Source organism: Colobus angolensis, unplaced genomic scaffold (genome assembly GCF_000951035.1).
Source record: "Colobus angolensis palliatus isolate OR3802 unplaced genomic scaffold, Cang.pa_1.0 Scaffold293, whole genome shotgun sequence".
NCBI classification, from domain to species: domain Eukaryota; kingdom Metazoa; phylum Chordata; class Mammalia; order Primates; family Cercopithecidae; genus Colobus; species Colobus angolensis.
In genome coordinates, this window is record NW_012116188.1 from 50521 (window position 1) to 65273 (window position 14753).

Sequence of the window (14753 nt, forward strand, 5' to 3'; positions counted from 1 at the left end):
TTGAGCTGCTGTGAGCTCCACCCAGTTCGAGCTTCCCAGCGGCTTTCTTTACCTACTTAAGCCTCAGCAATGGCGGGCGCCCCTCCCCCAGCCTCACTGTTGCCTTGCGGTTAGATCGCAGAGTGCTGTGCTAGCAATGAGGGAGGCTCCGTGGCCATGGGACCCTCCCGGCCAGGTGTGGGTATAATCTCCTGGTGTGCCCGTTTGCTTAAAGCGCCGTATTGGGGTGGGAATTACCCGATTTTCCAGGTGTTGTGTGTCTCAGTTCCCCTGGCTAGGAAAAGGGATTCCCTTTCCCCTTGTACTTCCCAGGTTAGGCAATGCCTCGCCCTGCTTCAGCTCTTGCTGGTCGGGCTGCAGCAGCTGACCAGCACCGATTGTCCGGCACTCCCTAGTGAGATGACCCCAGTACCTCAGTTGAAAATGCAGAAATCACCGGTCTTCTGTTTTGCTGGCGCTGGGAGTTGAAGACTGGAGCTGCTCCTATTCGGCCATCTTGCTCCGGCCCCCCAAGATCCGGCAAGTGACAATTCTTATTCTCTTTTTTTTTTTTTTTTTGGGAAAAGGTCTTGCTCTGTTGCCCAGGTTGGAGGGCAGCGACACAATCTCACTGCAGCCTTGACTTCCTGGGCTCAAGCGTTCCTCCTGCCTCAACCTCCCGAGTAGTTGGGACTTAACAGGTGCACACCACTATGCCCGGCTAATTTTTGTATTTTTTGGTAGAGACGGGGTTCCACAATGTTGCTCAGGCTGGTCTGGAACTCCTGGCATTAAGCGATCCACCCGTCTTGGCCTCCCAAAGTGCTGGGACTGCACACGTGAGCCACGGGGCCTGGCAGACAATTCCTATTCATTGGACTAAATATAAATATATCTCCCCAAACCCTAGCTACTATGTACACTAGCTAAAAACTCAAAGGAGTGTGAGATTTTAAATGCAAAATTTTGTCCTTGAGCCTGTGTCCTTGCAGATTTTGTACCTGTGCATATCTGCAGAACAGTCATTAGCAGTTTTTCCAAACAAGCGACTTTTAGCAAATTAACTGTTAATTTTAATGAGATTCAGAAGTTAATAGCCATTCTTAACGTTTTATAATTAGAAGCTGGTATATAATTAGAGCTGGACACCCACATGGTGAAACTAATTTGACTGTGCTGGATTTGACTTCACTTTGGTAACAGGAAGCACTTTTTAGTCTGTAGACCCTTGGGAGTTGTAGGGAGCTAAAGCTGATCATTATATACTATTATATACTTGGGGATACAACACAAGCGCAACCCCTGGCCTTTATGAAAACTTGGAGTGAGTTATTATTTCCTGGTAATATAATTCTCTGCCAGCCAGTTGCTGCATCAAAACAGTTCTGATACACCTGAAGTCACCACTTCATTTTTCTGGTCTCCCATAACCCTATAAGCCTCTCCCCTTGTAGGTGACCTCTGCCCTGTGAAGGGTTGGCTCACCCCAAGATTCCACAAAATAAATTATCTGTTTGTTTATGAGAACAAGGCTTTTTAAGCACCATATGTAATACATGCATATAAATGCATGTATTTAGATCAGATTTCTGGAGGAGGGATTGTAAGTAAGTTTGATGACTAAAAGAGAGGGATGAGGACAGAGTTGGAGGGGGAAGAGGGGGAAGAGAAGTAAGAAGGAGGGGGAGAGAGAGAAAGAGAGAACAGGATCATGTAGGCAAGAGAGCACATGTACCTGGAACAATGGTTAGAAACTAACAAGGTGAAATTTAATAAAGTCCTGTATTTAGATGGAAAAAAAATCAGTGCACAAGTTCAAGATTGTGGAAACCTGATTTAACAGCAGTTCATGGGAAACAGACTTAGGGGTTTTAATTGACAGCAAGTTCTTTATATGACTGCCAAAGTGATTACTCCAATCTTGGGGGACATTAATGAAAGTGAGTCGCCAATAGCACAGGTAGGCAATGGTTCCCCTGCGTCCTGCAGTGGTCAGATTACATCTGGGTATCTCTTTCTAATAGGGCCACTGACAAATATGTCCAGAAAAGAGTCCACCTTCCCATCTGCCCTGCTTTCTTGACCTTTCCACATTGTTTTTTGTTTTTTGGTAACTTCTCTCTCCTTAACCCATGTATGCCTGAGGTTGCAATTTTTTGAATTTTTGCAATCAGACCTTGGTGATGTCCTTGAGCAGTAGAATATAAATAACTCCCACATGCTTAGCGTTCCAGTAAAGGAACACTAGGCATAAATGGGCTAATAGAAACTGGGACCATTTTTGGAGTCACTTCCACTTTCTTTGGTGTTTAGACTCTCGCACCAGTCTGCTTTCATTATCGTATTGTGAGTTTCCCAGAGACAGAGCTGGAGCTTGGCTCAGGTTGGCAAAGGGAGCCCCGATGTTATCAGTTTGGCTTCTGGGTTGCTGATGATTGTGCTAGAAGGGAAAAGAGGAGAAAGAGGTCATGAGCCAAATGAGGAGTCCCACAGATGCCACTTCACACCCACCCTATATCATAGGAAGGATAGTCAAATGTCCAGCACCTAACGGGTACAAAAAATAGTTAGAAAGAACGAATAAGACCTGCTTTGTGATAGCACAACAGGGCTACTATAGTCTAATAACTGTGCATTTTAAAATAACTAAAAGTATAATTCAATTGTTTGTGACACAAAGAATAAATACTTGAGGGGATGGATACCCCATTTTCCATGATGTGATTATTACACATTGCATGCATCAAAACATCTCAGGTACCCCATAAATACATACACTTACTATGTACCCACAGAAATTAAAAATTAAAAAAAAAAGACACCAAATGCTAAGCACCCTAGATCATGGCTGTCATATCCAGAAGAGGACTTTAGCAATTTTGTAAGGGTTTTTCCAGACATGGCACTGTGAATTTGGTATTAAGCTCTTCTGTAAGTCTGGTAAGGATGATTGCAGTGATAGCATTACTTTAGTAGAAGTTTTAAGAGATGGGCAGATACCTTGCCCTAGTCATTTTCATATCTCCTTCACTGCAACTGGGATATCCAACAATTTCAAGTGACCTAGAAAATCATTTTTGAATGAATGTTCTGCTGTTTTCTGTTTGCTTAAAGTGTCATCAAACTATAGCAATGCTGTTCGACATAGCCAATCTGCGAACTGTTTATCAGCACACAACCTATGAGACACTTGCGCCTGCATGTAAATTATGTACGGTTTCCTTCATTGAGAAAATCATGCTGTGAAGAAAATGTCAGCTGAGCTACACAACACGCTTAGTGATGTTGTTAATTTCCCTTCTGGTGCGAGCCTTTTCTCTAATCATGGAGCAGGGACACCGATCGGCGGAACACACTGTAAGCAGCACTTGTTTATATGACAAGGCTCTTTCTACTTTGTCTGGGATTGGGATTCTTGTATGTGGTCTGAGTCAGGCTGCTCATAAATATTATTAAACAGTAAATGTGAATCGTGATAAGTGAGCAGAAAATCATCGGCCACTTGTGGAGCATTGTGAACTGAGTCCACAGCCCTGAAAGGCTGGTTCTAGTCTAATCTCATGATGAAAACTGTCAAGTCCCTATTTACCTTATTCTAGGAGTGGTGGCTCAAATCAGGAGATGAGGTGATGCCAGTCCAGCCTCACACCTTCCTCAGATTCCAGCATTTTCTGACAATTGTGCATCTGCACATACCTCCTCCCTCCCTCCTTTCTGGACTGTGGTTATAGCATTCGGGCCTTCACTGAGATGAGCTCAAAGGGAGACTGGAAGAAATTGGTTATCTCACATGTTTCTCCTGTTTCTGCCCCCAGAAAATGCTACATTTTCAGTACTAAAGAAGTCCTTATTCTGTAACCCAATGATGACATATTTTTTAAATGAGGTATAATTTACATCAGATACACAGATTTTAAGGATGCAGGTTGGTGAGTCTGGTAAATGCATAACCATTATCCCAGTCAGGATAGGAAACATTTCCGTCATCCTTTGTGCCTCTGTCTACCAGAATTGAATCTTGACTCCATGTGCAAAGACTGGTATAGCCTCACAGTACCCTGTGTCCAGCTCATTAGGTTGTATAAAGCAAATCTCCCACTGTTAATTTCTTAACCAAACTTAATTTATCAAAAATAATTAAGCAAGACTTCATGAAATAACGTCACACAAGATTAAAAGAAATGAAGAGAAAATAAAAGAGAAAAATAACCACCATAATTCAGATGTGATCTCTCTTTTCGTTCATGTTTTTTTAAAAAAATTCACCTGCTATTTTACTATCCTTCAAAACAATGCCCTCTGGACCCCTGAAGTAAGTTTTGTACTTTGATGGATGATATATTTTAAAATCTGAGTTGGGCATTGCTTTGCCAACCCCTCAGTATTATGATCAGGCTGTGCTGCTCCGAGATGGAAAGCTCAGTCCACAACCTTCCACTGCCTGACTCCATTGATTTTTATGTTGTTCATTGGAGAAACAAAGGAAGAAGGTAATTGGGTTCTGCAGAATTCATAGGTAATCGGGTAACTCTGCTGACGGTGGAACTGGCACTAGCGAGAGATCCACATCCGGTCAGGGTTGTGGCTGTGACCAGGAAGTTCTTGGTGTCTTCCTTGCTTAACTTTGGAGTCCATGAACACTGGCATCCCAACCTCATTCTTACCCATTCAAGCCAAGGGAGCAGCCATTTTCCAGAATGTGGAAGCTTGTTGCTCTGGAAGGCTGGAAGGTGCAGGCTGGGGGTTCCTGCTGCACTGGGTACAAGCCCCATCATTTTGTTACCAGTCGTGTGATTGCAGGCAGTTAATGCCCTTTTTCCCTTGCACCTCACCGTCTGCATCTATAAAATGGGAACAAGAGGACCTCATGGAGTTGCTGTGGAGAGTATCATGCACTAGTTCGTCCATTCCACGAGCATCTGAGACCTGCTGTTCGCCACACATAGCTCTGAGTGCCGAGAGATGAACATGAACGAAGTCTCTCTCCAGAGGCTGTCAAATCCTAGTGAGGAGAGAGGGCTGTAACGGAGCGGGCGGTAGGGATGATGTTAGTGAGACCACAGATTGGGGAGGGCCTCAGAGCCACCGCAAGGGCTTTGGGTTTGGCGCTACTTGATATGTGGAGCCATAGGAGGGTTTGAACAAAAAGAATGACCCATCTGCCTTACATTTCAAAGCATTACGCTGGCTGCTAAGCAGAAGATAGACTGTAGGGGGCCAGGATGAAAACAGGTAGAATAATGAGGGAGTCATCTTGGTGACATAGGTGAGAGACGGTGGTGGCTTGAACTAGAATGATGGCAGCACAGGTGGTGGAAAGAGGTTATATTTTGAAGGTAACCAGGAGAACTTGCTGATGAGGTAGGGGTGGGGTTTGAAAGAAACAGAGGAGTAAAAAGTGAGTCTCAATTTTTTGGCCAAGGCAACTCAAAGCAGGGATTTGGCCTAGGGAAGACTCCAGTACAAGCTGGGACAGAGGGAAGTTAAGAGTTCATTTTCTGGGCCTGTAAATATAAGACGTCTATTAGACATCCACATTGAAATGTCAAGAGCACCTGGGGCTCTGTATAGCCGGGGTGAGGAGGATAACTCAGCTAAGAAGTCTGATGGGGGAAGTGGGAGACGGAAGAGGGGAGTGACCAAAGTATAGATGCTGCTGCACGACTCAGAAGTGGCTGCATTCTATGAGATCATCACTTCGCAGTGCCCAGGACAGCCTGTGCACCGTTGGTGTCTGATTTAGACCTCTCCTCATCCCTCTCTCATTTTCATTTTGTATGGCAGATAACCTCACCCAAATAGATGTCATAGTCAACCTCAAGGATCCTGAAACCCTTACTTGGAGAAGTGCTTTTCTAGATCACTCCTGCTTTAAATGTACTAAAGACAAACTCAGGCCCTCCTAGTGAGGCTGTACTCACCCTGCTGAAAATCGCATAACTTCTGAATTGGGTCTCCTTAAGTATTATGTCTTCAAAACATAAAAAGAGAAATTTGTAAACTTTCATTGCTGTGTTGACTATGAAGAAGGAAGAAGATAAGAAAAACATTTAAAAGGCTTATTATGTCCTAGGCATGATGCCTTCACATATATTTGTTATTTTTTTTTATTTATTTATTATTAGAGGCAAAGTCTCACTGTGTCTCACAGGCTGGAGTGCAGTGGTGCAATCATAGCTCACTGCAGCCTCAAACTCCTGGGCTCAAAGGATTCTCGTGCCTCAGCCTCCTGAGTAGCTAGGTCTACAGACACATGCCACCACCCTTCATTAACTTTTTAATTTTTAAAATAGAGACAGAGTCTTGCTATGTTGCTCAGGCTGGCTCGAACTCCTGGCCTCAAGGGATCCTCCCGCCTCAGCCTCCAAAAGGGCTGGGACTACGGCAGACGTGAGCCACCACACCTGGCCTGTTTGTTTCTTATTACATACATTCGGATTTATTTTACAGACGTTCCTCAACTTATGATGGGGTCACATCCCAATAAATCCATCATAACTTGAAAATATTGCAAGTCAGAAAAACAAAGGAAACATTAAGTCAAAAAATGCATTTAATACACCCAACCTACCTCAGATATGCTCAGAACACTCACATTAGCTTGGATTTGGGCAAAGCCATCTGGCCACGCAGCACACTGTGGGGATGGGTCGTTCCCCTCACGGTTGTGTGGCTGGTGGCAATCTGGGAGCGGCGGCTCACTGCCTCTGCCCAGCATCGCAGGGGAGCATCACACCACACACCACCAGCCCAGGAAAAGAACAGAATTCACAATTCTAAGCACAAGCGCTCCTGAATCCCTATCGCTTCCACAACATCTTAAAGTCAATAAATCTTACATTGTAAGTCGGAGATGGTCTATATACTCAGATTTCGAGTATTCTCCACCCTGGCGGTAATCCTTTGGTTTTTGGCTGGTTCCATATCTCAGGTGTAACAAGTAAGTGGAGCCCAGCAAGTCCCCTGTGTCTGTGTGGGATTTCCGTTTTATAAATACTGACCCAACATGCTTCCACAAGCCCCTGATGGAGTTTGATGGTGATGCTGACCAAGTTTTATTCTTGCCAGTGAAGGTCATGTTCAAAAAGTTGTATTGCACTTCGTTTACAAAGCCCTCTATTGTACGGAAAGCGTTCAGCCTAAACATAACCCTGTGAAGGCGGCAGATTCGTTATAGGAACTTGATGTCATTTCCAACATCAGGCGTCTGCTGGCCCCTCTTCCCCTCTGCACGCTGGACTGAGTTGCGCTGCCTTCGTTCCTGGCTGCGGGTGATGTGCCAAACTCTTCCCATCAAATAAAAGTTGAGAAATTGGACCCTTTATAGTTGGAAATGAAATGGCTCTAGATACATCTTAACTTTTTATTTGCTGTGGGCAAAATTGATGTGATGCAGAGGATTGGGAGGTGGGGTGATAGTTTTAGGAGTAGCAAGGCCGGAGGATCTTACTGGAGAAACAGATCAGTCCAAGCCCTAGACTGAGACAGAGGTCAGTGGTTACAGCAAGATGTACAATAGCGGTTCCCGATACCTGCCTGTCCCCTCCAACCAAAACTCAAACCAAAGTGATTTTAGAAAATTAAGTTGCTTATAACTCTTATTTTCTTTTAGAAATTGCTTTTTGAGCTGCAATGTGTTTCCAGCCTGGTGCTGAAAAATTCTTGCAGATGGGCTCATAAAGTTTTGAGCCGGTAAACATTGTAACTAGCCTGTAGAATTTCCTTTTTTCCCCTACATTGTAAGAGGAGGCAGGGCAGTAATCTGAGTGTTCCTCCTGTGACTTACTTGCTTTACCTTGTTAAAACAAGGTTGTGCTTACCCATGATGTTTCTCTAAAATACCTTCAGCCTGGTGTAATTACTCATTCACATTCTGCTTGGCGTCATACTCAATCATGTGTTGAGGAATGAATGTGTGGATTATATATGACCTTGCCTACCTGCGGTATAAGCTTTTTAACGGCTATGTTGATTTATGATTCAGTTTCGTCATTCCTTAGCTCATTACTGGGACATACTAGGAGCTCAATAAATATCGGCAGAATGGACCTGAATTCGTACTTGTAACTCTTGTGTTGGTCACATTATTCAGTGATAATTATAAAAGGAAAATGTGTAACAGTAACTAAAAATGTGATCTCGTTGATTTTTGTATTTTATTTTTATTTATTTTAATTATCTTCTTTATTTGAAATGTGTTGTTTTATGTGGATGCTCTTTTTATATTAGGCTATTTACCAATGTGCCACTGCAAAATTTATGGAAATTAAATTACCTTTTACTTTTAGTCAGCTGCTTACAAGACAATTGCCTGGTATTTGTGGTCAGAGTGTGACTATAACAGACTCCATTCTTTTTTTTTTGAGACCGAGTCCTGCTGTTGTCGCCTGGGCTGGGGTGCAATGGCACAATCTTGGCTCACTGCCACCTCCACCTCCTGGATTCCAGCAATTCTTCTGCCTCAGCCTCCCGAGTAGCTGGAATTGCGGGTACACACTACCACACCCGGCTAATTTTTTGTATTTTTAGTAGAGACGGGGTTTCAGTATGTTGGCCAGGCTGGTCCGAACTCCTAACCTCAGGTGATCCACCCACCCCGGCCTCCCAAAGTGCTGGGATTACAGGCGTGAGCCACTGCACCCAGCCAACAGACCCCTTTCTAATAATTTAAAATTACTTGTGAAAACACGTGATTTAATGGCCTTAGATACATTTATTTTTACCTCTGGATTTTAATAGTGAGCCACATGTCCTGGAAACTCCGTGAAGTGAATATAAACTCTGTAGCAAAATGTGCTTATACATTTTCAAAAGCCGGAATTATTCTTTTTTTTTTCCTATAATATTTCTATTTGTTTATTTTTTTAAGTTTTAATTTAGGTTCAGGGGTACATGTACAGATTTCTTATGTAGGTAAATTGTCACAAGGCTTTGGTGTATGAATATTTTGTCACCCAGGTAATAAGCACAGCAGCCAATAGGTTGTATTTCAATCCCTGTCCTCCTGCCTCTCTCCTCCCTCGGGTGGGCCTTCGTGTCTGCTGCTCCCTCTTTGTGACCCTGCGTACTCCATGTTTAACTCCCACTTATAAGTGAGGACTATTCTTACTAAAAATCAGCCTTTAGGTTTTAAGTTATGGTAAAGTCTGTGTATATGTTGACATTTTAATAGAGATTATCTGGTTTTGTTTTTTGTACACGATAGTACAGGGAAACCCAAACATGAGTGGTTTCTCCAGAAAGATTCCGAAGGGGACACACCTTCACTTATCAACTGGCCGTCCAGGTACCCGCACACCGGCCTCTGGGGTGTGCGTGCATGAGTGTTGCTTCTTCCCGCCTGACCTGCGGTTCCACGCATCAGCTAACACCCACTCTCCTCTTGCCCTTTTTAATACCGGTGCACTTGAAAATCATGTGGAAGTTATTTTCAAATCATTTGCTTTTCTCCTCCACTTGCCCTAATCCATGCTAATAGCATCTCTCCTTCCCCTTCTTTTTCAATCTTTCTTGATTGACAAACCTTTTCCTTGACCTTTTGCTTTTCCCTTCTCACCAACTCACATAGGACTGGCCAGTGAGGGGCATTAGTGAGTACCCAGCCAGGCCGTGGGCTGCTTTCCTGAGCTGACTCACCAGCCCGCGTCCCGTCTACTCAACTCCCCACTGCTCCCAGCCCTTCCAACCTCCTTGCTTTCATATCTCCTCATCTCTAAACCAGAAGTTAATTTTCAACAGTTAAATTTAGGGCATGTGGTTTTAAAAGCAAACAAAACCCCCTATCATTTCATTTTTAAGACTGGGGGCAGGGAGAGGCGGAAGGAGTCCGAATGAGTAAGTCATGGAAGGACAAAGCTCCCCACACAGAGTTTCTGACAGTCACTTTGTTCTCTGCTGAGGACAACATGCAGATTGTCTCCGATCAGAAGCACGCATTCCACAGGAGAACTGGAGCCACGCGCTTCAGTCTCCTTTTGATTAACAAACGTTTTAAGTATGAAAACCTCCAACTCGGCCTCATCTCTGGGAAAAAGAACAACTCAGAATGTTTTCTTTCCCTGAGTTGTTCACAGTCACCACCTATGTGTGTGTCTGTCTGGATTGTCCTTTAATGACACATATATAGATGCCCTGCCTCTTATGTTAAAAAAAAATAAGAGTTTTCATCAAATTTAGCAGGGTGCACTTGTCATTAAACTATTCTTTTCCATACAGTGCGCCTCATAAATAATTTCTTTTGCCAATTAGGCTTAAGTAAAGGGTCTACATTCCTCTGCCTGCAAGAAATCCCTTTTCCCACTCCAAAAGCCCCCTTTACTTCGTAAAGCTGAGCCCTAATCAGCTTTCCATTCCCAAGTAGTTGGAATTGTGTCTCCTTTCCCACCACATGGTACTTCAAAAAGCAAAAATAAGAACTAGATAACACTATTAAATGTTTACTCTTTGCTAAGCACTAAGCCATGTGCTTTGCCAATGTCACATTACACTATGTCACTATTATTTCCATTTAAAAGGTAAAGCAGCTGAGGCTTACTAAGGGCAGGTGAGCTGCCCAGCACCACCCAGCCCAATCTGACTGAGCCGGGGTCTGAGCAGAGGCCTCTTCCGACCCCACGGTCAGAGCTCTTGGTTTCTTTGTTTTGCAGTAATGGAAAAAGGTCTGTAGCTTTTGAAAAGGATGCCAGTTTTGCTCTCAGATATTTGAATAACTTTAGAAACAACTGGAGCAATCTCTCTTTATTTTTTATTTTATTTTTGTTTTTTAGGGACAGAGCCTCTCTCTGTTGCCTATCCTGGAGTGCAGTGGTACAATCATAGCTCACTGCAGCCTCAAACTCCTGGATTCCAGTGGGCCTCCTGCCTCAGCCTCCTAAGTAGCTGGGACTACAGGCACAAGCCACTGCACATAGCTATTGTTTTTCACTTTTGTAGAGACAGGATCTCACCATCTTGCCCAAACTGGTCTCAAACTCCTGGCCTCAAATGATCCTCCTGCCCAGGCCTCCCAAAAGGTTGGGATTACAGGCATGAGCCCCAGGGCCCGGCATCTCTTTTGGGATTCGTTTTTGACTAAGAGCATAACAGCAGGAGAGGGGGATGGTGGTGGGAAATGTTCACTTCATTAATTCTGTCAGCAACTATCTTTTCTCTAACATTCTTTGGGCGCTAGAATTATTCATAATGATGCCCAAACTGGCCACGTGCCTTCTGAATGAATGAATATACTCTGCATTGCATGAAAAAGCTTGTGAATGTCTAACTGAGTGCTTTAAAAGAGAGGCGGTTGTTGTATCTTGAACTAAATGAAAAGCGTAAATAATCGTGAGTGCCCTTACATTTTCAGGAGGCAATGAAATTACCACGTTTGGTCAATAGGTGTCTGTATGCCAGGAACCTTCCCCCACAGTCCGTGTTCTGGGCCTGTGCGTGAGGAAAGCTTCCTGATTCAAGACACCAGCCTCATTGTGCCCTAATGCATACTGGTGGTGTATATTAATGCATTTTTCTGTGGCTTCTGGGTATTTATTTGGTCAGAAGGGACCCATTCTCCCCCAGGATAGCATCTGATCCCTGCCAGCTTTTACAAGGGGTTAGAGTTAGTTTTGCACCACCTGGGCATACATATGCAAATTGGAAACTCAACTTAGGATCATCTGACAAGTAGTTGACATTAGACACCAAAATCCTTTTTCACAAGTTATTCTCTCTTGGGGTCAGTTTCCATTCGCTGGTAATCTGTGATCACGCATGCTTTCCTCCTGTGAGGCCGTTACTGCACTTTGCAACTTAAATCCTTTTTCTTTCTTAAAGAGTTAAAGTTAGAGAAAAATTGGTGAAAGAGGAAAGTGCTCGAAACAGCCCTGAATTCACCTCAGAGTCCATAACTCAGAGGAGACACCAGCCAGCGCCAGTCCATTACCTGTCGTTTCAGTCCGAGCACTCGGCCTTTGATAGGGTCCCCAGCAAGGCAACAGGCTCTGCGCGACAGCCAATCCGTGGCTATGTCCAACCCGCGGATACCGGTCACACCGCCAAGCTGGTGACGCCAGAAACCCCAGAAAATGTATCTGAGTGTAGCTGGGTAGCATCAGCCACCCAGAATGTCCCCAAACCACCTACCTTGAAGGTTCTAGAAGGTGATGGAAGGGATAGCCCAGTTCTCCATATCTGCGAATCAAAAGCAGAAGAAGAAGGAGGAGGAGAAGAAAAAGAAGAAGATGTGCTCTTCACTGAAGCTCTCGAGCAAAGCAAGAAAACCCTACTGGCTTTGGAGGGTGACGGGCTTGTGAGAAGCCCAGAAGGTCCCTCTAGAAATGAGGACTTTGGTAAGCCTGCTGTGAGCACAGTCACCTCAGAGCATCAGAAGGAACTGGAAAGCATGGCACACCCCTCTCAAGCTCAGCACCAGCCCACTGAGAGGACAGGCAGGAGTGAGATGGTTCTCTACATTCAAAGTGAGCCTGTGTCCCAAGACGCCAAACCAACTGGTCACAACAAGGAAGCCTCGAAAAAGCGCAAGGTCCGTACCCGCTCTCTGTCAGATTTCACAGGCCCCCCTCAGCTCCAGGCCTTGAAGTATAAGGACCCAGCTTCCAGGAGAGAGCTGGAGCTGCCCAGCTCCAAGACTGAAGGGCCCTATGCGGAGATCAGCATGCTGGACACAAAGGTCTCTGTCGCCCAGCTCCGAAGTGCGTTCCTGGCATCTGCCAACGCCTGCAGGAGATCTGAACTGTAGGTGATGCTTCACACGCCCTCCAGCTGCGTCACTTGCACGTCCCTGGTGGAATGATTCACTCCTCGACCTGTGTTGTGTTCTGCATTGAATCATATTAGCTTAGCTCACAAGTGTGTGCAGGGCGACTATGTGGAAAATGGCTCAAAAGCTACCACTCTGCTTCTGCCTACTAATGGGGAACCCGCGGATTGGGTCTCTGGAATGTCTCCCTTACCTGCATGGTAGAGGCATGAAGAGGGGTTTGGCGGTGTCTGTGCCTTGACTCACAGAGATGCATAATCCTTTGCTGTCTTCTCTTTCTCTGTCTTCGTTTGCCTTCCTTATACTCTCTGCCCTTTGATTCTAAAAGCAAATCACGGGTGGAGAGGTCGGCCGAAGGACCTGGCTTGCCCACCGGTGTGGAACGGGAGACAGGGTCCCGGAAACCAAGACGCTATTTTTCTCCTGGTGAAAGTAGAAAAACTTCCGAGAGATTTAGAACCCAACCTATAACTTCAGCAGAACGAAAGGAATCAGATAGGTAGGCACGCGTATGTGTAGTTTCCTGGTCCAGGAACGTGGCAATGACACGGGAGTTTTACCACACTGATGGCCTTGGTGCTATTTATATAGGATGCTGGCGATTCCATAATTCTTCCATCTAATCTATAAGCATTATTTATTTGGCTTATTTAAAAGTCTTTTTAAAGAATGTTAGCCTTTACAGTGGTATTATGATACATACACAATTTTACGTTGCATTCAGATGATAAGACGTAAGAAATACTGTTTTTCTTCATTCAGTGTTTTTAATATTTTTTACTTGCTTGTTAAATTAGATTCCAGATTGCATGTTCACCAGATTTTACAGGGAAAATAACTGAGGAATTTTATATTCATTTTCTAAGTGTTCATCTACTTGTTGTATTTGAGTTTTAAACTAAAGTGTCATATACTATTGCATAAAAAATGGTAAGATTTGTCTAGAAAATTGTCATCAGTGGTGTTTAGTAAGTTGTTCTTGTGCCTGGTCTCTCTCCACGGGGTGTGTACGTGGCTGGGATTGTGTGCACACACGCTCCAGTGTCGCTTCACAACTGTATGTGTGTTTACACAACTAGAATTGCTACCAGGAGGTTTTTTTCTTAAAAGAATTTAATTGCATTTTTATTTTTACTTTCAATATGATGTTTTATTTCCATCTTCTGCTCCCACCTGCTAATTTATTATTATTTGCTAATGTCTTTCCTAGGTGCACTTCACATTCAGAAACACCAGCTATCGATGGCAAGTACCTGTTTCCCTGTTTTTCCTTCTTCTTTATTGTCTCATCTAGACTGGATTTAATAATAAGGTTTTTGGCTTTTTCAGAGAATAACATGATGGAGCATCTTGTCTCCCTTTGCTGCAGGTTTTCATTCTATGAATATAATAAAATCTAGTTGAAATTTTCAGATGAGCTTTCCCTTCTTTCTGAGCGCAGTTAGAGAATCATACAGTGACCAGTATAAAAACAACTAATTCAAACCAAAGGAGCAGGTTCTTCTTGTTGTGCTGCTGCTACTGTTTAAAAATAAAAGAAATTCCCCCCGTAAAATATATTCGTGAAATCTCGATTGGACTAACGTTAGAGTAGAAATCCTTGGACAGAGTTTGCTTTGGTTTGGCTGGGTTGAATTGCAAGGGAAATTAGTACCTTTTCACTGAGCAGGAAGAATGGGCTCCCTGCAAGGGGAAACTACCACCAATTATTGTTTTGGTGCACCTATTCTTGTATTTAAAGATTTCTAGGTTAGCCCTGAAAGATTTTTTGGAGACCGAACTTAACCTTTTCTAATGATGTCCGGTTTTTAATTTGTGGCTTTTTGCAGATGAAGAAAAGGTGGATGAACGAGCCAAGCTAAGTGTTGCCGCCAAGAGGTTGCTTTTCAGGGTAAGCCGTGCTGACGTGCTTGAATAGAGATCACTACTGGATGCAGTAATCCCAGCTACTTGAGAGCCCAAGGCAAGAGGATCACTTGAGGCCAGGAGTTTGAGACCAGCCTGGGCAACATAGTGA

The 14753-nt window shown here is 43.9% G+C and overlaps 1 protein-coding gene across 2 annotated transcripts in view; it reads left to right on the forward strand.

The window, feature by feature from the left end:
* Positions 1–14753, forward strand: part of SVIL (supervillin) — a 112866-nt gene that overhangs the window by 29817 nt on the left and 68296 nt on the right. For both annotated transcript variants that reach the window (XM_011949210.1, XM_011949211.1), the window contains exons 6-10: positions 9185–9265; positions 11791–12711; positions 13065–13235; positions 13947–13981; positions 14566–14627. In XM_011949210.1, coding sequence (XP_011804600.1) covers positions 9185–9265; positions 11791–12711; positions 13065–13235; positions 13947–13981; positions 14566–14627 — 1270 coding nt within the window. The remainder of the gene's footprint in view (positions 1–9184; positions 9266–11790; positions 12712–13064; positions 13236–13946; positions 13982–14565; positions 14628–14753) is intronic.